At 39.6% G+C, this 25,068-nt stretch overlaps 2 protein-coding genes across 2 annotated transcripts; one reads left to right on the forward strand and one right to left on the reverse strand.

Annotated features, from left to right (window-relative positions):
• Window positions 1–449: 449 nt before the first annotated feature.
• Window positions 450–8,484, forward strand: LOC113684226 (potassium/sodium hyperpolarization-activated cyclic nucleotide-gated channel 2). The gene is made up of 8 exons (XM_027201564.2): window positions 450–817; window positions 1,192–1,901; window positions 3,237–3,386; window positions 3,943–4,161; window positions 4,666–4,812; window positions 6,060–6,303; window positions 7,061–7,280; window positions 7,884–8,484. The coding sequence occupies exons 1-8, from the start codon at window positions 637–639 to the stop codon at window positions 8,341–8,343; spliced, it is 2,331 nt and encodes a 776-aa protein (XP_027057365.2). The 5' UTR covers window positions 450–636; the 3' UTR covers window positions 8,344–8,484.
• Window positions 8,470–24,199, reverse strand: LOC113684245 (methylmalonyl-CoA mutase, mitochondrial). The gene is made up of 21 exons (XM_027201585.2): window positions 24,065–24,199; window positions 22,896–23,012; window positions 22,371–22,502; window positions 20,718–20,824; window positions 19,642–19,720; window positions 19,185–19,289; window positions 18,319–18,453; window positions 17,956–18,073; window positions 17,465–17,676; window positions 16,682–16,858; window positions 16,470–16,553; window positions 15,273–15,378; window positions 14,412–14,503; window positions 13,701–13,745; window positions 12,991–13,065; window positions 12,020–12,070; window positions 11,632–11,733; window positions 11,061–11,201; window positions 10,759–10,886; window positions 10,075–10,163; window positions 8,470–9,584 (listed from the first exon to the last, which is right to left on the reverse strand). Exons 1-21 carry the CDS (start codon window positions 24,194–24,196, stop codon window positions 9,505–9,507), a joined length of 2,307 nt encoding a protein of 768 aa, XP_027057386.2. The 5' UTR covers window positions 24,197–24,199; the 3' UTR covers window positions 8,470–9,504.
• Between the last annotated feature and the right edge of the window lie 869 nt (window positions 24,200–25,068).

A 25,068-nucleotide genomic window follows, 5' to 3' on the forward strand; every position in this document is an offset into this window, starting at 1 on the left:
AGTTAAGACTGCGTTTTGATGCAACCCTGCGCTACTTAGAGAAACAAACCTTGAACACATGGGCAAGTTAATATGTATCTGTTGGGAGGCCCTAGTAGTCCACTCAAGATTGGCCTCAATTTGAACCGTGAGATATAGTACGAAATCCCCTGCTCGTCTCTTTACTGCTATTTGGAAGGGTATACAATTCTTTTTGCTGAGGACAACGTACCTATGTTGGTTTGGTTAAGATTGTGGTTTATCAAATCGTTTTACCATCTATTACGTTTTCGTCGACCACTCTGCTTTAACCTTTATGGTAACACCTGTTTCATTCTTTGAAGAATTAAGGATTTAAGTTAATGTCGACTACAACAAGCCCCTCTACTTTTAGAGGTACTTCTAGAGTTTGACGCGCGCGCTGAAATTAGATTCACAAATTAGCTGCGTCATAGAGGGACAATCTTGCCATAGCGGAAACTGCACAGATTTCACGAATGTTTCAGACTACCAGTCGTCCTTCGCGATGTAGTTCTGACCGTTAACTAAAGCGCCTGGCAACAGGGCGCATCGCCAATTGTGTGATTTCTTGAGAAACGTCCTTCTTTAAGGGAAAGCGATCCAAGTTCTGTTGGCGCTTACGTTTGAAAGAAAATTATGTCCAGCCATAAAGATATTAATGACACCCGCTGCAATGTGTGTGGACTGATCCGTCCGTGTCCGTGTGATGCGGAAAAATCGATACATGATATCGGAAACAGGGACAAGGGAGTTGACCAACCCATCATTATTATCAACCACAGAAGAATGTCTAAAAGGCACTCATATCCTGCACCAGGTAAGATTCAATTGAAAGAAAAACAAGTAAACCACGATTGTATTGGCTCTTCTTTATTGCCCTGTCTCAGATTGCTTTAGAAAACCCACAGCGTTATTTCAGCCAGTCCGGATGCAAAATTAACAACTTTGACGAGGTCATTCATATAGCAGTTACAAGCACTTGAGATTTTGAAACCCATTTATTTCAGCTGTTAAAGCTGTGATTTAGGTCAGTGCGAAGTCAGCGAGTTGCAAAAAACTGAGCACTAGCCAACAAGATGGGCCAATCTTACCCGTCAAATAGCCTGGATAGACAATCAGATGACACGATTCACTTCACATTTCCTGCTCACAGACTTAGCCATCTGATAACTTGACTTTTCTAATTTTCAGGTTTGCACAGCCACAACGAGGCGGGAGAGGCGCGGGGCCGCCCCTCAAAAGACCAGCAATCAATCGTCGAGACCTCAACAAGGCATGCAGACCTTCAAAAGACATTGGCCGCGACACAGAAAAGCGGGAAAGCCTCGACGTTTCTCAAAGACATATTCGCTGCCAATCCAGATAACAAAATGGCTCTGAAACTATTCGGAAATAAGGCAGCAGTTCTTATAGAGCAACGTCGACAAGCGCGGAAGGGCAAAGGCGTCATTCACCCCTTCAGCACATTTCGCTGGTATTGGGACATCTTACTGATTATGTTTATCTCTATGCATGTTATTCTTCTACCTGTTAGTATCGCTTTCCTAAGCGACGATCTCTCGCTACATTGGCTCATCCTCAACGGTGTCTCGGATTGCATTTTCCTCATAGACATTTTTTTAAATTTTAAAACTGGTTTTATTGATCCCAACAATAATGATGAAGTTATTTTAGACAAAAAGATTATTCGCCGGAAGTACGTGCGTAGTTGGTTTGTCGTCGATCTGGTTTCGTCACTTCCTTTTGACTACGCCTACTTTATAGCTTCATCCTCGTCCACACAGCAAACGCTGATTAAGGCATCGCGGGCTCTTCGTATCCTCAAACTTGCTAAGTTGTTGAGTCTTCTCCGACTTCTTCGAGTCTCAAGATTAGTGCGATACATCAAGAGATTTGAGGAGGTATGTCCGTGTTAGCATGGGGAATAAGTACTAGTTTATGAGGGACACATCATCTTACATACATGTATCATTCGCGTGTTCGTGTCAAAATCTGGAATGAGATATCAAGAGAATATCTAATTTTGTCAGAGAAATCCTTCAAAAAAAAAAAAAATCAAAATGGGCTCTTCTCAACAGTCTAAGAACAGTCTAAGATTTTATATAAGATTCTTATATGGAGCCTGATGGGATAATACTAAATTTCAAACACAGCAAAATTGAAACAAATTGAACCAGTCCTACAATATCTTTCGTTCACTTAGAAACGCTAGGACTTTTTCTCCTTTACAATGAACATATATCATTTTCCCTTTTTTCTTTTCTTGATTATTTTTTAATGTCTTTTTACGTGTTATTGCTTCATTTATGTGTTATTTCCAGTGTAATCAGATTTAAACAAGTTAAATTTACTGTAGTTAAGAAAAAAAAATTGACCCGCCTCGATTAGCATCTGATATCTGCGGGTCAAAGGAATATCTGGTATATATATATATATATTATATATATATATATATATAAATAAAATATTCGTAAGTATATATTAATATCTTTATATATATATATATATATATATATATATATATATATATATATATATATGAGATCTTGAGGATGGAAGGGTTTAGAGTGTGGGAGAAAACAAAATGAGTCCCCGCATGAATGAAACCGCAGACTTTCGGAATTTGCAGTCCGATCCTCAACTATTGGCGTATTTAGTTATTGTCATACGCAATTTGTCATCTGGTAGTTTCAAATGTGACAAATGCACTGCATACGGCCGGGATTAGTAATGTCGAGTCTATCGAGTGTTTAAATAGGGTAGAAGAGTAAATTTTGAGCTCAGATGTCGAAAAAATAACACTATGCATAAAAACAATCTTATCATAGTTAAACTCAGATCTACAGAGAGGACTATGAATCCTTGAGCACATAACACATTGACTGGGCCAGACTTGGTCCGATTTTCCTTAGCAATAGAGTGCATTCTAAGAGCGTTAGAACATTCGGAGAACTCACGCGACTACTTCCCGATGGTTAATCCATTGTAAGTTACTCCCCCCCTGAAAGTTAGCCGACAGTTGACGAAGAAAAATTAGACACTGCATGAACGATGATTGCTTAGTCTACGAAGAATAACTTTTAAAAATATGACATCGAGTCATGAAATTTATCTGACGATTCACTAGACTAAACGATATTATTGCAAAGCTTACGTTTCCAAGCAAACGCCTTATCTCATACCCTTGCTACTGCTTTTGCATTTGTCATAGCTGTTGTTTCAATTCGATGTTGCAGTTGCTGAACATATCTAATGGTCAGATTCGTATCTTGAAGCTGATTGGCTCCATGCTGTTGTTGTCTCATTGGAATGGCTGTGTCCAGTTTCTTGTCCCGTATCTGCTGGAATTCCCAGAAAACAGCTGGGTCGTCATCAATGGATTAGAGGTTGTCACGATGTTAGGGCTGTGTGTCAAATAACGTTTGGTTGTAAAAGAACCAAATCATCGCCTTAAACGATGCTCGGAAATAGGACAATTTTTAACAGTGGTGGGGGCAAAGGCAAGGTCTCTCGGGGGGAGGGAGGTGGGAGGGGAAGGGAGGATAGGTACTTTTGTTACTTGACTGACGCCGAATTGCTGGGCGGTGTCGGACGACTTCCACCAATAAACGATCCCTGGATCCTGTCCTGTTTCATTTGAATGTCTTAGAAAATCTGAGAGTGCATTGGTTTTTCTTTAGAGACCAGTCATAAATTACGTTCTCTACCATATGACACTAAAGCTGCAGAAGAGACGCACCGTTTTTTTCCTTATCCCAGAAGACTGGAATGTCTGACCAAAACATTGGCAGATATACTTTCTCTGGAAAGACGCTCCCTCATTTATGTGAGGACCCTGTGTTTCAGTGCACCCTCAACCTCCCGAGGGGAGTAGTCCGGTGCACTGGAAATTGAACTTGATGGATGGCGATAACATATGTCTTGTTGTGTCTTCTAATTCAGGACCAGCCCCCAGCCATGCAGTACAGCTGGGCGCTATTCAATGCCATTTCCCATATGCTGTGTATTGGCTACGGACGGTATCCACCTCAGGCCATCACTGAATTGTGGATCACGCTGTGCAGTATGACCATAGGCGCGACATTTTATGCAGTCTTCATCGGCATCATGTCTAGTTTAATAATGTCTATTGATTCGTCAGGACGGCTTTACAACGAAAAGGTAAACAGGAGATGTTAGAGCAGTAGCACCCATGGCAATGATAACGAGAAGCTTCGACGAGATCAGCGCATGCAAATCTTTACAAAACGAAAGCTTTGTAAAATCTCTTTTATCTAATTTATAAAATAATCAAAAACCAACTGCCATGATAACTGTCTCACCATGTCTGCGAGGATCTAACCACTACAGAATGCTACAAAATGCTACAGTGCTACCAGGGCTGAAGGTCGGCCATACCTCTTGTTTTTTTGAGTCAAAAGCACTAGCCACAATACCACCGCTCAAATGCAGAGAGAGAAAATAAAAATTGAAGCTTATATGACTGGGAAGAAAGACGGGAGGGGAGGGGAGAGTTATGGGGCACGTTTAGAAACATATCATAAAGTATTGTTACTGCTTCACCTTACAGTTGGTTTAGAAACATATCTGTTATCATTAAGTTTTCTTAGTCCTCCGCCTTACATTTGAAAAAATGTTTTAAAAAGCGACTATTGGGCATTTCAGTTGAGTCAAGTGAAGGAGTATATGCGATACCGGAAACTGCCACTGCGCATTCGCCTTAAAGTGGAGGACTATTATGAACATCGTTTCCACCACAAACTATTTGATGAGGATATTATACTCAGCGAACTCTCCAAAGCACTGAGAGTGGTAAATATTCACTGATTGTTCACCTAAAATTGCCTGACGAACCTAATAAGACCAACATGAATGGCAAAAGCAATTGGCACGCCTTCCCTTAGAGGTGATCGATAAATATTGACTCCACATAACAAAGTTCCCCCTTCCCCCTAAACAATGATGACCGGTGGTGACCATTTTTTAACACCAGTAGAAGCACCAGGCAACATTGAATGGGGGAGGGGGAGGGGGAGGGGAGGGAGAGAGAGAGAGAGTTATAGAAAGTTTTGAAAAAAAATATCAAAAAGTGGAAAAGCGTGCTAAGACTTTTGCCACTCATTGTAGTTAACCCTTTAACTCCCATAAGTGATAAACATGTAACTTCTCCTTATAACATCCACACATCATCCAGCCAACATGTAATGAGAATACTAAAACTTATCAGATAGAAGTTAGTAGTCTTGATCTAACACCAAATTCTTGCAATTTATTTACAAGGAAATGCGTAGCAATCAGAGGGAAGAGTTAAAAATTATTATTATATATATAGGTATTTTCGACCGGTGAAGTAGTACCCATCCCATAGGGGAATTTTTCATGGTCATTGAAAAGCAGTGTAACAATATAATAAATGTTAACTTTACAAAGGTAATTATTAGTTTCTAAAGAAACTATTGTGTTAGGCGGGCATTTCAAACACTTCTGTCACTAGGCTTAACTAGGTGTGGCTTTTATTTGATCCTTTCTCTGCCCGTTTAGTTAAATATCAATTACTGTCCTCTTTATAGGTGAGAGAACTTTCCAATATCATTTTGCTTCCGGAGTTAGAGGTGTCTTGGTAAACTATCCAATAAGACGGTGTCATAATTCAAAGAATGGCATCTTGCCTTTTCTTCTATGGATTATTATGAGGCATTCAATTATCAAGATATATAATAAGCAGAATTAGGCACGCATTTTGATTGATTCTTATGATCTGTTAGAGGATCAATACATCGATGAATCATCATTAACCATCCTTAATAATATTTTCATCATATAAAATAAGGTGATTCTATGTTGCCGTGGGTCTCTTAAGTAATATACCAGAGAAGACACCAAAACGTGGAAAGAACATTGGTGACACACTCGGCAGCGCCTCATTTCCCAATCATTTGCCTTACCACATTTTGTCGTCATCTATGGTCTATTACTAAAACAGACGCACGACAAAAAGAAATCTATTTGCTAAATGTATTGGATGCTATACCAGCAAATTTCTATACTTGGGTTTGCAGGATATTTTGGTTCACAACGTTAGCACATTGCTTCAAACAGTACCCTTTTTCAGTAACGCCAGTAGTCAGTTCATCGAGGATATCGTTGGCGAACTGCGATTCGAGGTGTATTTGACTGGTGAATATATTTGTAAGAGTGGACGCAAAGGAGATAAGATGTACTTTATTCAAAGGGGAATTGTCGATGTTCTGACAAAAGACGGTACTTTAGCCACCAGCCTCGGGGACGGTTCACACTTTGGGGGTAAGCTGGTAGCATTTGGAAGTGAAGTGTCTCCTTACAGGACTGTTTGTTATTTATGAGAGGGGGGGAGGGGGTGGGGATCGGAAGAATTTGCAGTCGATGTTTCTGTAGCCTTCCCTTTAAACTCTCTAAGGGACGACTGATCATCCCTCCCTTTTCTCCCCTGAGAGCCATGTGATCCCGACAGAATCCTCCACCCCTCCCCTCACAGGCGATGAATAGGCTGAAGTCTTAATTGCTCGTAAAGTAAATATTTGTAAAGTAACGCAAACTTATCAAGTTAGTTGCTTCTATAAAAAAATTTGATCGTGATTGCTATCCAACCCAGAACTTTCACTCAACATTTGTTTTCTTATACTCTATACCGTAGTAATTTTTGAAAGTTAGAAACGGTGGCAGTGTTGAAAGAAAACCCTTTTACGCCGCAAGACACAAGCATGTTCGGCATACAAAATATCCGAACCTGGCGATGACTGTGGGTAATTACAAGTTGCCCTACCTTTTCCCTTCAAAACCATTCATGTATGAAAACAGCAATTCTAGGAGCTCGAAAGTCTGTTAAACATTTATCCAAAAGCTAAGGCAGGCATGGCTGTAAACTCATGCCACTCCAGTGGCAAAAGCTTTACACCTCGCTCCATTCACGCTCTTCATGTACCCTTGCCAGTAGCCTCGGTCCTCCGCCATTCACCTAACTGGTTCGGTGGCAAAGTTTCAGATTTAGAAATCCTTGATATAATGTGTATTTCCTCGCCAGAAATATGCCTCTTAACGCGAGAAGCACGCAGAGTAGCCTCTGTCCGAGCTGCGACTACCTGTAATCTGTACTCGTTGTCCTCCCTACATTTTCATGAGGTACTTCAGGAGTATCCAGATATGAAGCTCATGCTGGAGGAAGTCGCAAAAGAGAGACTCAGTCGCATAGGGCTTGAGCCGACCCTAAATGAGCCGCTGACAATGGAGAAAGAAACAGAGAGGTTAGGTAGAAGTGATATGGAAAGCGAGCTGGTAGAAATTAGGCCTGCTGGTTCTGGGTTGTGTGGGAAATTTTGTATCTGAGACAAAGACCCGCCACATAACTCAGCTGCAATAAAAGCAAACCAAGAAGGAATTCAGTCAGAGCTAGACTTAGGTCTCTTTAAGGAAAATGTCATTTTTGCTTCCCAGGATTATTACCTTGTACCATAACTTCACACGAAAGAACGACGCGAACTGAAGTGTTAGGGAAAGCTCATTGTTTGTCGTCTGAGGGGAGGGTGGGGAGGGTCGGTAGTTGGCAGTTACAATTTGTATGATCCCCCTACCGAGGTAGCTCTCTGTAAATACCAATTAAGTCTGTTAACGACGACTGATTACCCCTACGTCCCCTCTGAAAATCACGTGATCCCTCAAAATTCCTTCGATCCACAACAGGCCACAAACAAGGACAGGTCCCTTCGTAATGTAAAAAGGTTAAAAGTTGGTGACAAGTTGCAACAGTGAGGTTTTCAGTGAGTCTTAAGTCGTAATATTACACTCAAACTGTATCTTTGAAATGCAACACGGTCTTATGTAAAATTTAAATTTAACACTTTTCGCAGGGCACTATTCAAAGCAGAGGAAGACTCCCAAACGAAAGCTCTTAAGCTTCATCCCATCCAAAAAGAACCGTCTACTTCCAAGAAGACTACTCCTCTTCCGCAGTGCAAAAAGGCTGTCACGGCTTCAGATGCACCACAGGTTACCAATGTAGTAGCTGTTCGAAAGCGTGCCGCGTCTTTATCAGCTGCGCCAATGGATACCCCTCCTTCAGCTGGTTCATGGGTTGCCTCTTCGTCTACCAACCAACAGCCTGAGTACACATCTCCACCACGAACCGACAGCCCTTTGCCCACGAACAAGGGGAAGATTCCTCCATTCCTAACAAAAGCGTTCTTTAACACTGTTGCACCGGGATTGTCGCTTTTCGCGCAAACGCAGGAGCCTGAATTGGACGTCGTTGTCGAGGAGTACAGTGACGAAGAAGACCCGGATGTGATCGCAATCATGGCAGACTTTTAAGATTTGGATATTTGCACGTTTATCTATTCTAATGGCGAGTTCCACGTGGAATCTCGTTACTTTACAAAGGGACGTGTGGTGGGCCTCTTTTTAGCTCACGACAAACCTTTAAATAAAGATTATTAATTTTTCTGCAACACTTTAATGTGTGAGTTCAAATGTCTTTGCCATAAAGCCTATAACGAATTCACTTTACCTATGACCTTATCAACGTATATGTTTGAGAGTGATTCGCTAAAATATTTTTAGTGCCATTAACCCTAAAAAATAGGGCTTGGTTTTTTCCCCACGCTCCACTTCTTTAAATAACCAAAACGGATACTTAATTTTCTCCGTTACGCTTTGTAATTTTAAGGCTTTAGTTTACTACTGTCCACTTTTTTTTTGCACAAAAACTGTTAGTTTCATTTCATAGAGTTAAACATTTTTTGCTTTTCAAACAAACAAGAATGAATGAAATGTTAACAAGTTTTCTTTTTGTAGCATTGTCATTCGAGTCTCCTTTTCATTTACTCCATCTTCTTACCGCGCAGAAAATAGTCTCTCATTCATTCCTGATTTCGTTTTTTCGCTGAAATAGCTTGTCTGTTCATAGTTCCATGACATCATTGAAGTCTCTATGAGTGCTCCTCAAGTTTAAACTTATCCCTAGTCTCCGTTATTGATCTTTGAAAGCGAGAGAGAGATTGGAACGAGTCAGGGAGGTACGCGCGCGACCAAGAGTTCCAAGGGAAGGCGACCCATCTCTCTTCGCGCGCCTATCAATAAAAGGAACTAATGAGAGATCGCTGGGTACGAGTTCACCAACATAAATGTGTTGATAACTAGCTCTTTTTACATTTCGTATTTACAGTAAAAAGGTGTCATAACTTAATTAAATTAATCAGCACTTAAAAGGTGGAACAACAAAGAACGATGCAATGGGATGAGTTTAAGGGAGACGGCAACGCATTACATTTGGTGAGTTTTTTTTAGGAAGGGTAACCCCAAAAATATTAAGATAAAGGGAGCCTGAAAATTTTGACTATCGAGGGATTTCAGTTTAAATGGGAAAATTCCCCTTTGTAACGCCACAGGAGAAACTTCATTATTTTTTGAGACAACGTGACCTTTCAATTAGGCCTGTGTTATGAAAACCGGTCTAGAGTTTGGCTTGTTAGATTATGCAGCTGTCTTTTGGTCAGCATCATTGTTCTGAATAGCTTCTAGGACATCCATGGCCGCCGCTGGGATGCGTGTTCCTGAGAAAAGAACAATAAAGAGCAACTTAAGTTTGGACAGAAAATAGAGAAAATTGGGGGAAGGAAAAGGACTTGAACAAAAAAATACATTCATGCTACATCACCACACCACAGGAGGCTTTCAAATAAGTGACGTGATCGAGCTATTATCAATTGAGTATTGGAAATTATCCAGGTGAGCATTGGTTATACTATAATTCGTTACATGATTGGTCTACAAAACCACATTCTCACTCACTCAAATGTAAAAGAAAAACCAACCGTAACTTGGTTACTCGCGTTTTCCCGCGTTTAAACAATTTTCTTGTTTTTACTTCGAATTTTCTTGAGCTCTCCAGGGTGCTTCTTTCGTTCTGATTCACTGCTGTGATTACTTTGCTTTGGTTTTAGAACACTTAAACCAAAGGTGCTTTCTCTCTCTTTCTCACGCGAAACTCGTAACGTCACCGCGCAGTTTTCAACTCACACATGCGCCATCGCTTACACTCACCGGGACCGAAGATGCAGTGAACTCCAGAATCATAAAGGAACTGATAGTCTTGAGGTGGAATAACACCGCCGCAGACAACAACGATATCGCTGTAAAGAAATCAGCACACACAGACACACAAAAAACGTGATAATCAGCTGGTGACTATACTCAGTTTGAGTGGTACGATATCAATTAAACCTTTCAATCCTAAGAGTGACGGGCTTGTAATTTCTCCTTGTAGGATCATCCTTAAATCCAATGCGAACGTTATGAGAATAGAGAAAATGATCATCTGTCTAAGAAGCTCCAGACTGTCAAACACTAGTCAATACTATAGGAAACGTACAGAGAACAGTGGCAAGAAAATAACTATTGATGTTATGGTGTAAATGGTAAAAAGTAGCTTTGTTTGAGCATTCAAATGATCAGAAACAACCCAAGTTTTTTTTTTACCCCCAAGAAGCTCGACCAAAATCTGCGCCAAATTGCAAAAAATGACGACTTTCTTGCAAACGATTCCTCACATTTAGCGGGATCAATTCGAGTTCTCTTTCAACATCCTCCTCATTTTGGTTGGCTGTTGTGAAAGCCTCGACTTCAAGTATTCCCGAAACGCGTTCAAACATGTCTAAAAGGTAAACTTTCACGATGACCCCCTCCCTTCCTCCACCCTTTCCCCTACTACAAAACCCTCAAACTTACCCTCTTCCCATCGACTTCATCTGAGATATTAATTCAGGAATCAGGGTCTTGTGTCCAGCAGCCTGGGAACTAATCCCCACCACATGCACATCCGCGTCCACGGCTTGTTGAGCAACTTCATTAGGAGTCTATGACGAGAAGAAGAGCAATTTGCTTAACGCACATCATTTCCACTCAACTTAGGCATTCCTTTCCAGGGCATCGCCCCAAAGAGGTCGCCCACCTATAAGGAAAAATTCATGACCTAGTCTTTCTGAGCAGACTATCGAATTACTTGACGCTTTTGGAGTAAGGCCACTCACCTGGAAGAGAGGTCCAATGTCGACATCAAATCCCAGATCAGCGAATCCAGTAGCGATAACCTTTGCACCTCTATCGTGACCATCCTGACCCATTTTAGCTACAAGGATCCTGGGTCGACGGCCCTCCTGTTCCACAAAGGTCTGGGTACGAAATAGCGATCACGCCCTTAATTTAACAGTGTAAGTTAAGCGTACGCGTAGCCCACATATGTGCTCCAAATTCTAATTAAAACAGTCGGAAATTTAACAAGCTTTCGAGAAAGGTGACAACGATAACGGCGCTTCTCTCTCCAACTTGGTAAAGGTCCAATTCGCAGACTGGGAGTCTGAATAAAAGGCATATCGCTACAACGTCACCGCACGCAATGAGCCCGATAAAGACCTAGCTTAGAATATACTTCTCTTTAGAGGCAAGATCTGAGGTATGATTCCCCAACGGAACTCATTACGTTTTTCTCATCTTCCTTAATTTATACAGCATAGAACACTGAGAGGGCTACTTCTTGAAAGTCTGCTCGTGACTGTTTCTTTAATTTTTCCGATTTTCAGGCCATGTAAGACAGCAACTCACCTCAACTTTCTTCATACACTGGCTGATTTCATCAGATTCGCCAAACTCTGTTTTGTAGGCACCGCTGACCATGCGATCACTGGCGACATGCCTTCCAACAACCTTAAATCGGGAAGAAAATAAGTCTGTCTGTGTCTACTCGCACTTTATAAATCTTGTGACATTTCCATTCCGCTCTTACATGGGCGTTGAAACTTGTTAAATTTGGGTTCTCCAAATTTATGGTATATAACTACAACTTAACCGTTGAAAAGGAGAAAAGGAACATAGGCTGAACATGAAGGAAGCTTGACTGACTCGTCTGGCAACCGAGGGAAATCAATGGCGTTCTCCGGCCGAGGACTTATGCGCATAGACGCACTAATTAACTTCCATTTTCATCACTTACCCTTTCCATTGCCTCGGTAATCTCGCCCACAGTGCAACGAACCCTTGATGCCTTCAAAAACAGAGGAAAAAAGGCAAGAACATATTACCTTTTACCTCCGTTGCATGTAATCATGCACACCTCAAAGAAATACAAACCGCCTTGCAGCAAAGTCAAAGAATACATGCGTTACAGGCAAGGTAAAAATTGCAATTGTGAAAACATTTAACACGTACTTAGCCTGCTGATAGACTCTTATTTTTATAGGGACCTTAAGCAGTCAGGACAGCAACGCTAAGGAAGAAGTTCTGCCCATTTCATCGTTTTTTCGAATTTTTCTGCGACGTCCTTATTGCCATCGCTGTCGTGGTTTGCTGAAGGTCCCTGATGGCGCTGCAGGACGCACGTTTCTCCGTCCGCAGTAAGAATTGAGACAAGTCGGGGAGAAGCTAGCCGAGGGTCTGGCGCTAATAGTTATCCACGCTAGATCCCTTGTTGACCTCGCGCCGACTCGCGTTGCTCAATGCGAGTGCAAATAAATTGATGGGGGCCTGTCCGCCAGCTATCGTGTATTTGACTTCGAAATAGAGATAATCAAAGATGAAAGATCATCGCAGATATACACAATTTAAAGCAGTCAACATTAAACCTCAAAAGAAAATCAGCCTTGAAGAAGGTTTCAAACTATATCGCGGTATGACATCATTCAGGATGGGTTCGAATCCCGCTCCAGCTGAAATTTTAGTCGGGTTTTATTTTCTCAAAACCACGAAGACCTTTCACCAATAAAATAACTAATGTAAATGAGTATGAGCTCTAAAGATTTTTACAAGCCGCAGTTTGTGTTTCTTAAATATGTTCTTGTTCTATAACTCAAAGATACAGATGCTCTTGTCTGATATTAAACCAATCTTTAGTAATCAGCGTGCTTTGTAACACAGATTCGTCATTTACATAAGCTGGTCACCGAAAAGGAAACGTTGAAAGCTTACCTTAACAGCAAGGTCAAGAAGATTCCCTTCACCCGTTTTGCAGCATTCTGATATGGCATTCATAGCAAGATTCACCTGCGGTGAAAAGAAAGCAAGTTTCAATGAACTTGTTTACTCAACTCTGCAAAGCAAAACGTTTAGAATAGTCCATTTTACAGTTACGGACTTGGTTGCCAAACCTTTGAACAGGAGTGAGGCTAAGGGTGACCTTGTTATGATATGTCTCTATCACAACAAGGTCACCTTCAGCCTCACTCCAAATCAAAGGTTTGGCAACTAAGGACACAACTGTAAACTGGCCTATTGGTGAACTTCCACACTAGATGTACGTTAGCGAATAAAAAATTAACAATGGATGCCACTCTTTCGCATAAGCGGGGAGATTTAATCTGGCCCTACGCACAATTTGTGGCCCAGTAGCTTGTAAGGGAAATTTTGGGTCACAAAGACTAGGTTCGAACTCTGCTTACTGGATCTTGGACAGGTCACTCTTTCTCTCTCAAAGCATTTCTCTACTCAGGGCACCAGAAAATTGACCGACATTCCGTACAGTGGGAGTTCCAATACTCTTAGCTGCTTTATCTAAGGAAACCGCAGTAAACTCCGACTTTTGAGCACGGTTCGTAGGCAGACTATTTTCCAACTAAGGTAGAGACCGCTCTCTTGGGAGAGTTCCGTTACTACTTAAAACAAACATTTCAAGTCTTCACCTCGTCTTGATTTCGCGTCTCCTTGATTCGCTTAATTTTCTCGAGCTGAGAGAAAGCAAATGCACCAAATTAAGAATAGCAAAAAAAAGATTTCTACAACGAGTTGTTCGAAACTTGATTGAGACAAAATTTCAACTGTATAATAAAAAATTTGTAAATAAATAAGTACACATTTAAGTAATGTGATAAATAAAACGTTACTTTGTCAAACTTTCCTAAAAAATATTGAGGTACCTTCAAAGTTTATTAGGGAATTTAAGATGTAGGGGAAATTTCGCCTAAAAATAAACTTCCATTTCTACTAATAATTTCGCCAGTACTCGTTGGGTTTACTTTCTAAGTGTGCGCTAAACTTGAAGATTTCACTTTGTTGTTATGCATGGGAAGGTTAAGAAATGTACAAAGTTCCAAAACGCACGTGCTGAGCTTTTGTTATGCAAATTAAATCTTTTGTTTTGCTACGTTGCCCGTTGGTGTCGCGGTTGTGGTTTTTTTTTCTTTTCTCAAAGTCCCTATCAGTCAAGTCAAAGTCTGTCGAACCGAAAAAGCGAAAGATCTCAAGAAAAGCAACGCTCCCGCTCAGCTCTCTTAGACTTCTTCTTGAAAACGTTCACGCTTCGGGTAAACTCTCTGATCCAGAACAAAATTATGTAAAGGAATTGGTTCATATTTTGAGAAAATTTAAGGCAAAAAATTAGTCTTGACAGATACCTGGCTTTCTCGCACTTTGGTGTTATCCACAACAAGCACGTCTATTTCTTCTTCTTTGGCCAAGCGGTATTTATTAACACCGACGATAGTTTCTAAGAGAAAAAAACTGATTTTATTCACCGATCAAGGCGAACTTGATCGCCGGCGAAAATTACCGATATCTGACATGCCAGACATCGGCGAAAATCGCAATCGCTGCACTGGGCACACGTGTGGCGATTTTCGCCGATTGCCGCGCTCAGCGTATAAAATTGCCAAGTGTGTCACTGACTTTAGAGAAATCAGTCCGCATGGCAGGCAATCGATTGAACTGGACGCGAGTAATTAAGACCGGTACTTGCAGGAGAAAGTTACGTGTGCTACAGGCGAGTAAAAGCCACAAGTATAGAGAAACATGCAATCAATAATTTCCATCGGTGCGTCACGACTGACAACCATGTGTACTTCGATGGGTTTCCTAAACTGTAGAGGAAACAAAAAGACAGCCTTCTCTTCGCTGATCTCCCTTGTCTACTAGGTGACATGCCAGACTTGGAGAGGAAACTGATTTTGCCACATTCGAAATTCGACAATGTAGGTGACTTAACACGGAAACAAAAAACGGTTTAAAGGGAATTCTACTCGGTTTATTTATCTCGCTTTTCAGTTAATTTTTAACAAGTCTGTACCCATCACCTATGCCTATAAAACGTTGGGTAAAGAGAAGAATAATATCATATGTCTAGGATTCTTGACGGATTTGAAAATCAATTGTTGCGAAAAGTTTCTCAAAATAAGCGAATCAATTATTTCTACCTGTATTCAAATCTTCAGAATACAACCACATCAGCACATTCGACCTCCAAGATGTTCAATAGTTACCTGATCCCGAGTCAATCCTTGCCTGTCGCTTGGCTGCACATTCCTCAATTCTCAGTTTCGGCATTCCAGCAGCAACAGCTTTAGCCATACCTCCCATTTCTTCAACCTGGTTATCAAATTCTAGCAGTAAACTGTCTTATTTTATTAACAAGGTCCGGAAAAAAATCATTGGGTGAGAGAATCATTGTTGTTTAAACGCTTCATTTGGGAATTGGGCTTCAACTTATATCACTCCACAGAAAGTACAATTTAACTGTAACCATAACATCAGCTACATCTTACTATAACAGCGCATGCCACAAACTATAATTCATCCCGTTTTTTAGGCTCAGATTAATTAAACCTGCATAATTTCGGGCATAATGCTATGGTCAGAGTACCGAGAATGATGCCGGTATATTCACAAAAATTATTCAGCAAAAACCTGTTAAAGTACGTCCTAAGTACTTTCACAATGAAGTTTTCAGGGTCGTTTTCAGCATATACGTCTCATATGCAGTTTCCAGTACTTTTCTGTAACTTTTTTAGGGTAGGTTACTTTATTGAATGCCAGGTTACCACCTCACGTACTTAACTAGAGATAGATATGTTTAGCCCTGAGAATTAATTCCAATAAAATGTTTTGTTCTACATTTCAGTTAGGCCCTAGAAAGTTTCAGGGAGGGAGGGGGGGGGGTGGGGGATTGAAGGACTCTTTAACGCTCTTAAATTGAAGTTTTAAATGGAGGTTGATACAAAATCATAATCAAAATCATCATTTTGAGGATAATGCTTTGTTTTCGGGGGGTGACGCTCAAAAGCGCAATGCTAGAATTTTCGAGCATAGTATATCTGACCGCACCGCTTTTCTTCATATTATAATGTTCCGTGATTATAACTACACTTTTTCGTCCCACTTGCCGAAAACCACTTTCTCTCGCAGTTGCCAAAAGCCACTTTTTTTCACGATTGATAAAAGCCACTACTCTCGCTCAAGCCTGGAATTTTTCCTCCGTTTGCTTAAAAGCTATGCTGTTTCCTTCTCCCTTTTTCCCACGCTATTTCTCTACAGCTTTCCACAAGTCACAGTTTTCCCGCGCTATTCACCAGTAAAGTTCCTTACCACCCTGTTCACATAGTCACATTCAGCCCCGCACACGCTTTACGCATCCAATGACTACTACCGGTTCTTTCTGGCATAGGTCTTAAATTACTAACCTCGTTAATAACAGCCAGGCCTTTTTCGTATATCTCATCTGTGAGACACTCCATCATGTGCGATCCACCCCATGGGTCTGCAACCTAAGAAGAAAAAATTCAGGTGAGTAACGATGTCACATTTCTTTATCTTTACATCTGAGTTAGAAAAAGTTCAAAAGAAATCAGTAAGGAAAATTCATGATTTAAATGGAAAATCAATCGAGGATTACATTAGGAATGCCAGACTCCTCTTGAAGAATTATCTGCGTGTTACGAGCAATCCTGGCACTGAAAGGCGTGGGTAGTGCCAAGGCCTCGTCGAACGAGTTGGTATGCAAGGACTGGGTTCCACCAAAAACAGCTGCCATCGCCTCAATTGTTGTCCTGATAATGTTGTTGTATGGATCCTAATTGTAGACAAAAATAATAGACACAGTCTTGCATATACTACATCTCAATTGAGGTCCGCTACATCATATCAATTTTAACTTGTGAATAGCTTGAGAACTGCATTTGTGGAGAAAAACGACCCGTACATTAGTTCATGACAAATTTGGCAACTGCAGTTTTCCATTTTGCCCGATCCTATAACAAGTATGTGGAGAACGCGGCGAGAAAACCTCATATTTTTTTGTCTAAATGGAATTTATTTCTCGAAGACAAAAAGGCGTTTGTAAACAAAACGTTCAACCTTTAGGAGAAAATGTTTCTCTACAAAATCGAAAGGAATTTGTTAAGAATTTTGTTGCATGATTCTGACATCATTTTGCGGAAAAATGAGAAGAAACTCTATTGACTGGTTCTTGCTCTGAATCTTTCATTTGAGGTGTCTGTTACCTTGCTAAAAACAACTAAAAAACTACAACAAAAGTTAAGACGCTACGCTACTGGAATTGATAATTAAATCATGACCAATGAAATTGAGTTACTGTGTTTTGCCCTTGAGATAGCAGTCATTTTTATATCTAGCAACCACTTTTTTAGGGAAAAAAATGTGCAGAGAAATTCACTACCTGCTCGGTGAGAGACCAGCCAGAAGTCTGGGAGTGAGTCCTCAACATGCAGGACTTCATATTCTTTGGTTTGAAATTTTTCTCAATCTGACGAGCCCACAGTCTACGGGCAGCTCTCATCTTTGCTATTTCCATGTAGAAATTCATCCCAATTCCCCAGAAGAAGGACAGACGGGGTGCAAAACTGTCAATGTTCAGTCCAGCTTTGAGTCCTGAAAGAAGATGGCAAGTCAGAAGAGTGATGGGCCACTGGTTTCATAACTTTATGTAAGACAATAAAAACATTCCACGAGAAAACAACTAGCTTCAACCCTAAAACACTATTCTCTTGCTCTTCATTGTAGTTATTATTATATAATACTTCAAAGTCTTAAGATGACCCCTACAGACACACCTTTGATCAGCAGGAAAAATTAAAAAGAGCTTCCATCACTATACAAAGTACATGACTTCTCTCTCTGTACTTTACTCTACCAGTGTTCTTCCATTACCTGTTCTGCAGTACTCCAGGCCATCAGCTAGAGTGAAAGCCATTTCCAACACAGCATCTGCTCCAGCTTCTTGCATGTGGTAGCCAGAGATGGAAATACTGTTATACTTTGGCATATTCTGTCAAGAAAAGAAGTATTGGAAAAAAAAAATTGAAAATAAGTATCAGGATGGCTATGATGACAGTCAATTTAACCTAAATACTATTACCAGTACCAAGCAAGGCAACGCATGACATCTGGTGATTATCATTCTACTCTTCCCCTTGGGATAGGAGACTGGTGTTATCTACTGTAATTGACTTCCATCATTAATCATTCATTAAGCTGAAAGATAGACATTTTATAGCTGCATGTACTATGTACCTGTGATGTGTAAGAGAAGATATCCCCAATGATCTTCATGGATGGTTCAGGAGGAAAGATGTAAGTATTGCGCACCATGAATTCTTTTAAGATATCATTCTGGATGGTCCCTGACAGCTGCTCTTGTTTTACTCCCTGAAAGTCAAGTCGCAAATGTAACAAACTTCTACTTCTAAAAGATCTCATTCATTAATAATTAACTCTAGTTTACGCTGTGAACTTTGAACTTAAAGTTGGCTGATGGCAATTTCCCCAAAAATCCTATGTATCCTTGAGGAGATTCGGAGTAACCTTGTGATGATGTATGTATATACAATGTACAGGTCTTAATTATTTTACTAGCTCTACAAGCATGCAATGCAAGACCAATCCTGTATTCTAATTGATTAACCCTGCTGGTAAAATGGGCCAGTCTTACCCACTGGGGATAACCTGCTTCAATCTTGCAAACATGACAAAAGAGCTTGGCTGGTTTAAACTCTCTATTACCTCAAGGTAACTTGATAATGTTCCAAGAAAAAGTTTTCGAGAAGTTTTGACACCAATTAACAAAGTCACTTACACATCCTTAGAGAGTCAAATCAAAGAAAGCAACAATGAAAACATGTTCCTGGAACTTGTCCATAACTTTGATGGCATTATCCCTTTACTGTATACTGTGACAAAATGCTTTATTGAATTAGCTTGTTTGGCTATAGTGGCCCCATGTTGACCTGTCTCATGACTTGGAATTTATGAACTTCAACTTTGTCCCCCATCCATAACAACACAAAAAGAACTTCGCTGACACCCAAGCCTTTGGATTTCAAGCTTGATCAATGACACAATGACACTTGACACTGTATACCATGTGTCATAATACTTACTTGTTCCTCTGCTGCCACAATATACATTGCCAACACTGGTAAAACAGCACCATTCATTGTCATAGAAACTGACATCTTATCCAAAGGTATATCGTCAAATAGCATCTAACAAACAATCAACACTTTTGTTTACTGGTAAATTTGCTTACATTTGTATTTGCAATCATTTCTTAAAATGTTAATGATATTTGTTTTCACAATGTTTTGAATCTGCCTCCTTCCTCAAGATGCCACCTTAAAGTTGATGGATTTTGCCAATGCATCTACATCATTGTTGCTGATCAATTCACATCATGCAATGATTTATTTTGGGGTTTGGAATTGTTCACCTTGAATATACTGCCGAGCATGCCACTGCTTGTGACGAAGTGTTCAATTGTAGCACACCAGTGAATCACAACATGATCTGAGTGGCAATTAAAATGCAAACATCATATTTGAATAAGTCAATATATACCTTCATGTCTTCTACTAAATCCACTGCAACTCCAGCCATTCCAACATCACCATGAACCCTTGGGTTGTCTGAATCATAACTAAGATAAATATCTAGATGTAATTGGAAAAGTTCTAAATTCCTCAATTGTGATTGGTTTTAAAAACTTTTTTCCTTTAAATAACTTGCCACCACAAGTTGTTGTTTAAATCAACCAATCACATTTAAAATTGTAATTTAAATCAACAACTCATAATTATGTTTTCAATCGCCATAGAAACAGTGTACAGACTCCTAAATTGGGGCTTTTCTTCTTTTCTCAGAAATTGTAATTTTTATGTTGATTAAATGGTAATAAGACTTTGTGGATTCCAATTTAGTCTGTAATTATACTCCTGATAACAAATCAGACTTCTGCTGCATGGTTGTCCAATTTTGCTATCACTCGTATGATTACAGACCAAATTGGACTCAACTCAGTCGTATTAGCATTACTTAATGCTTTGTTTACAGAGAGAGACCTGGGTCAAATGCTAACCTTAAGAGGTGCAAGACCATGTGTAACAAAATTTAATTACATTTGCTTTAAAGTTTCATGTTATGCACAAGAGACAATGATTTACTCTAGAATTTCTCAGTGCCAATATTGTGCCAGATCTGCCTTTAGCCGGTTTTCAGTTTTAAGTGCCATTTTGCAGACAAACTTGGACAGATACAAGTCTTTAGCATTTGATCATGTCTTAGTTCTTTAATTTGCAACTGTTTTATACCCAAAATATAGGAAAACATGTAATCTCCCTTTATTAATGCTTCAGATTGTGTCATTACTAAATCACTACTGAAACTTCCAAGTGTTTGTGACATGTGTTCTCTTTTAAAATTGCTGTTTCACATTCCTCCTTGGTCCAGTTACTGTACATGCTCCTTTCTCTGATGGGTTTTCTGGACTGGTTTTCTCCATAACAAAAGTTTCATTGAGGAGTAAATTGACATACTCTACATGTAATTTGATACACTCCAGGCAATAATGTGACTGAATTACATCTATATACCATTAAGTGTCTTCATTCATTTATCTATAGATACAATTTGCTCACCCTCTATGTGTAGCAAGATCAAATGCAACACTTAGTCCCTGCTGTCCAGCCTTTATATTGTCACGGTAAAACTTGTTACTTTCCTCAACAGTACTAAAACCTGCATACTGCAAACAGTAAAGGAATTTCTTTAAAATAATTGGCTTTAATTTACTATCAGCTGGGCTAATTCACATATCATGCTCTTTATTTCACTTATCTCCCCAAGAGTAGACTGGGCTGGCCAACATGATTGATGAAAGAAGTTTTCTCAGTTAAATAAATAAAGTGAAATAAAAACAATTGTGCTGGCCAGATCTGATAAGATCTAATTATAGGGATCTCAACCTCAGGATTAGCAGGGTACTTGGTGGTGGGAATCAAAGACAATCTACTCAGAGATTTCTTTTGAAAACACTGACTTGTATAACCTTTCCAGATACATGCATTGATCTCTGAGAATTTTAGAGGAACACTATCTATCTTCTAAAATAGCAATTTCAATCCCAATATTTGATGTTTCATTTTTTATGGTAAACAGATACAGAAAGAAGAAATTGTGATATTCTCACAACTTCAATTTAGAAATTGTCTTTATTGTGTCTGAAAACTTTAACCCCTAAGTGTGACTAGCATGTAATTTCTCCTTACAAAATCACACCAGAATCAAACATCAAAGTTGCAAGAATCAAAGAAATGATCACTAACTTAAGAACCTCTTGATTATTAAACAAATTCTCCTTGCCAGCATGCTGGGAAATGTATAGTGAACAGTATGGAGAATATGCATACTGAAGTTAGGGTGTAATGGCCAAGCAAAGCTTGTGTAGCTCCTTACATCTCCCTTGATCCACAGCCTAAGCAGGACTGCTTAACAAGGGTCATTTTGAGTCAACTGATAAATTAATGGACTATATTTCCACTATTCCCCAGTAACAATACTACTCTTCAAGAGATGTGGTGACCTCTTGGTGCAAGTTAACCCTTTAACTCCCAGAAGTGATTCATATGTAACTTCTCCCTACAATATCCATCCACTATCCAGCATACAGGTAATGAGAATACTCAAATGTATCAGGTAGAAGTTGTTTTCTTAATCTAACACCAAATTCTTGCAGCTAATTTACAAGGACATGTGTTGCAGCTATTGGGGAGAATTAATTTAATCAGATCCTTGCAGTTACAAGCCTAAGGTTGATTAGATGTATTATATTCAGTTAGAGACCCAAAATCAAAAGGTCCAGGTTTGTGCCCAGATGGAAGTCACAGTTTTATATCTTACCATTACAGTACCTCTCTTCATCAAGGAGAGAAAATGAGCAGAAGAAGGAGTAATACTCCTTTTTGTCTCATTATTACAGAAACTGAGGTAAGCTCTGGCAGCTGTCAGAGTCTGACTCACTTAACCCTTTAACCCCCAAGAGTGACTGGCATCTAATTTCTCCTTACAAGATTGTCCCTGAATAAAACACTAAGGTCATAAGAACAAGGGAAATGATCAACAACTAAATAAGCTCCTGATTGTTAAACAAATTCTCCTTTTCAGAACCTTGAAAAAAGTGTAGAGAAAGTATGGAGAATATGCATACTGATGTTAGGGTGTAAAGGTTAAATTAGAATTACACCTTACACCTCACCATCTTTCATCTTCTGTGAGGTCTTCAATTAACATACCTGTCTGATGGTCCATGACCGGTTAGTGTACATGGTAGGGTATGGTCCCCTGGTAAATGGAAAATTTCCAGGTATTTCTTCCTCAGAGTGCTGTGTGTCTGTTTTAGTATACACAGGTTTGATATCAATACCCTGTGTAAGGTGGTAAATATCTCATTAATCAGTAGTTTCACCATTATTTTTCATGAATCATGGAAAAAGCATTGTTTATTGCAAGCCTTAGTAAAAGACAACCTACTACTAATTATCTGCACAGCCCAGTCGGCACTTGCTTTGTTGACTTTAGTAAGTCTATCTTGTTTGTTGTTTGTCATTAAAAAGACATAACCATAAATGAAAATGTTAAAGGGCCACAACCAGGATAAAACATAGAAAAAAAAAGTTTTTAAGAACAATCTCTTGCTAAGATGATTAAACAGCTCAAAATTTTTTAATTGTTTATACCAAAGGTTGTTCTTAAAAAAGTTTTTAAACCACAACAGTTACTCTAACTATTATTGCTGGTTATTGCTGAACCATTATTACCTCAGGAGTATGCCATGTCAACTTTTTTTCTGGATCAGCACCTTTTAACTGCTTCTTTGCCAGTTCAGCCCATTCTGGATGCAAGGGCTCTCGATGAAGAGAGCGTTTTCCTACAACCTAAAACACATACAGTCTACATTAATTGCACTTTTTGAACAAGTCTACACCTGTGTCTTTGAGGATCTATAGAGCAAACTACCATATTTAACCCTCCTCATCCAACAACCTTAGTAGCCACTATCTCCAATTTAGAGGGTTTGTTATTCTTTGAAGGACAAATCTTGATGCAAAAACATGCTGTTGCAAGCGGTGAATGGGGCAGGGAAGGGGAGGGGGGGGCACCCAAAACACAATACTTTCCACAAATGTGACAAATGTTTCAATGGTGAGAAGATGTTATGATAGTTAATAATAGTAATAGGACCAGGTGAAGTCCATTGCTTAGGGTTAGTAATCATATAAGTGATTAACAAAATCAGACAACAGTGAAGGGGGAGTCCAATTTGTCAATCACTTGTATGATTACAGACAGAATTGGATGACATGAAGTCCTGTTACCAATTAATCATAACCATTACAATTTCCAAAAAAAGATAAATTAAGGACCAACATCTCAAGTTGGGACAATGTCTAAAGCAAAAAATTTGGAAATATCCCAGTTTTTTTTTTGGGTAAGTGGTTGTTGCTATGGTTATTGTGATCAATTCTGTGATTGGTGGATTTAGCTGAGTGTACTTAGAATGATTGGCTGCTTCAACTGTCTGATTACAGGCGTCTGATTACAGCCAACTGTCTGATTACACTGCTGATGCACCAAAGCTTTTTTTGTATGCAGGTGTAAACTTTTAGCAAATCCACGATTAAATTTTAGCACGGTACCCTACGATCAAAACCTATCAATAATTTGGACGAAGACTTTTAAGATCTAATGATCGCACGTGTAACGAAACGATTTAAAGTGTTAAATAAAAATCGACAGGAAAGACCCTAATCTCGTAAATATTTTCAAAACAAGCTCTGAAAAACGAAACATCTCTAGCTACCTTTCGGGAAAAGAACTATAATGAAGAATTAGTCTTTCAGACGAGGGTGAATTTCTGATTATGTAGGTCACATCACGTCTTTCGTTCATTTGTTCTTGAAAAAATTAATCATACTTAAATCTTCACCTGGTATGCTGTTGACAGTGGAATAAAAACGCTTTTACTTCCAAACCTCGCACAGGTCAACATGATACTAAAAGCAAGCCGATGATTGTTCCCTTTTACCAAGCAGACGTCATCATTAACCTTGCGATACATAAGTTACAAGAAGTATAAACTGAAAAAAGGCACATACAGCTGGCCAACATGTGGCTCGTGTACTGCAGAATGTCACGCAACAGCCTCGATCATTGCAAACAGAAAACATGTGCAGAAACACGACAGGGCACAAGAAGAGCAACGACGATGGGAAGTTAGAGACCATACCGGTAAAAGAAATTTACTCCAGCAGTAACAAAAAATTAAACATGGGAGCCCCTAGTTTTTCTTTGGTCCTGTGAACGTGTTGTGAAAATGTTCCTTGAAACTCAGTTTTTCTGTTTGATTTCCATATTTTTTTAACTGTTTATACTAGGATACAATGGCCCACGGCTATTTATATATCCAGCTTCTTGTATATGTGTAGGCTTCTTTTTGCTTTTCAAATTTCAATTGTCTTCCAAGAACAAACCGTCACGAAAGCACTGGAAACTAGTCACGAGATGCGCCCTGATAGTCAATGGCGTACACTGTTCACGTGACTTCAAAAAAAGAGCGGGAAATTTGACGCCGGCGACGCAGCCTGTCCTGAATCTCGATGATTCCTTTTTCAATTTTCGTTGCTTGTTTCGATGGATCCTTTATATATTTGGTTCAGATTTTTCCTACATAATGAAAACAAAGAGCCATATGGCGTTAAAAATTGTCGAGGCAAGACTGTTGCACAACCATTGTAATAAGTAGGGTAATTTAGTATTATTAACTGGGTTGATAACGTAAATTTTACTTTTCTCTCTGGGTCCCGCTTCCTTTTCCAGTTGCTTCTGCCCTTCTCTTAGCGTCGTGGCTCTCTTCACCTTGGAACCCTCATGAACAAAATATTCCGGGTAAGAAATGCATTACTTTTATTCGACTGCCGTTTGAAAGGGTGA

The sequence above is a fragment of the Pocillopora damicornis genome, chromosome 9 (genome assembly GCF_964200805.1).
Source record: "Pocillopora damicornis chromosome 9, jaPocDami1.2, whole genome shotgun sequence".
Classification (NCBI taxonomy): domain Eukaryota; kingdom Metazoa; phylum Cnidaria; class Anthozoa; order Scleractinia; family Pocilloporidae; genus Pocillopora; species Pocillopora damicornis.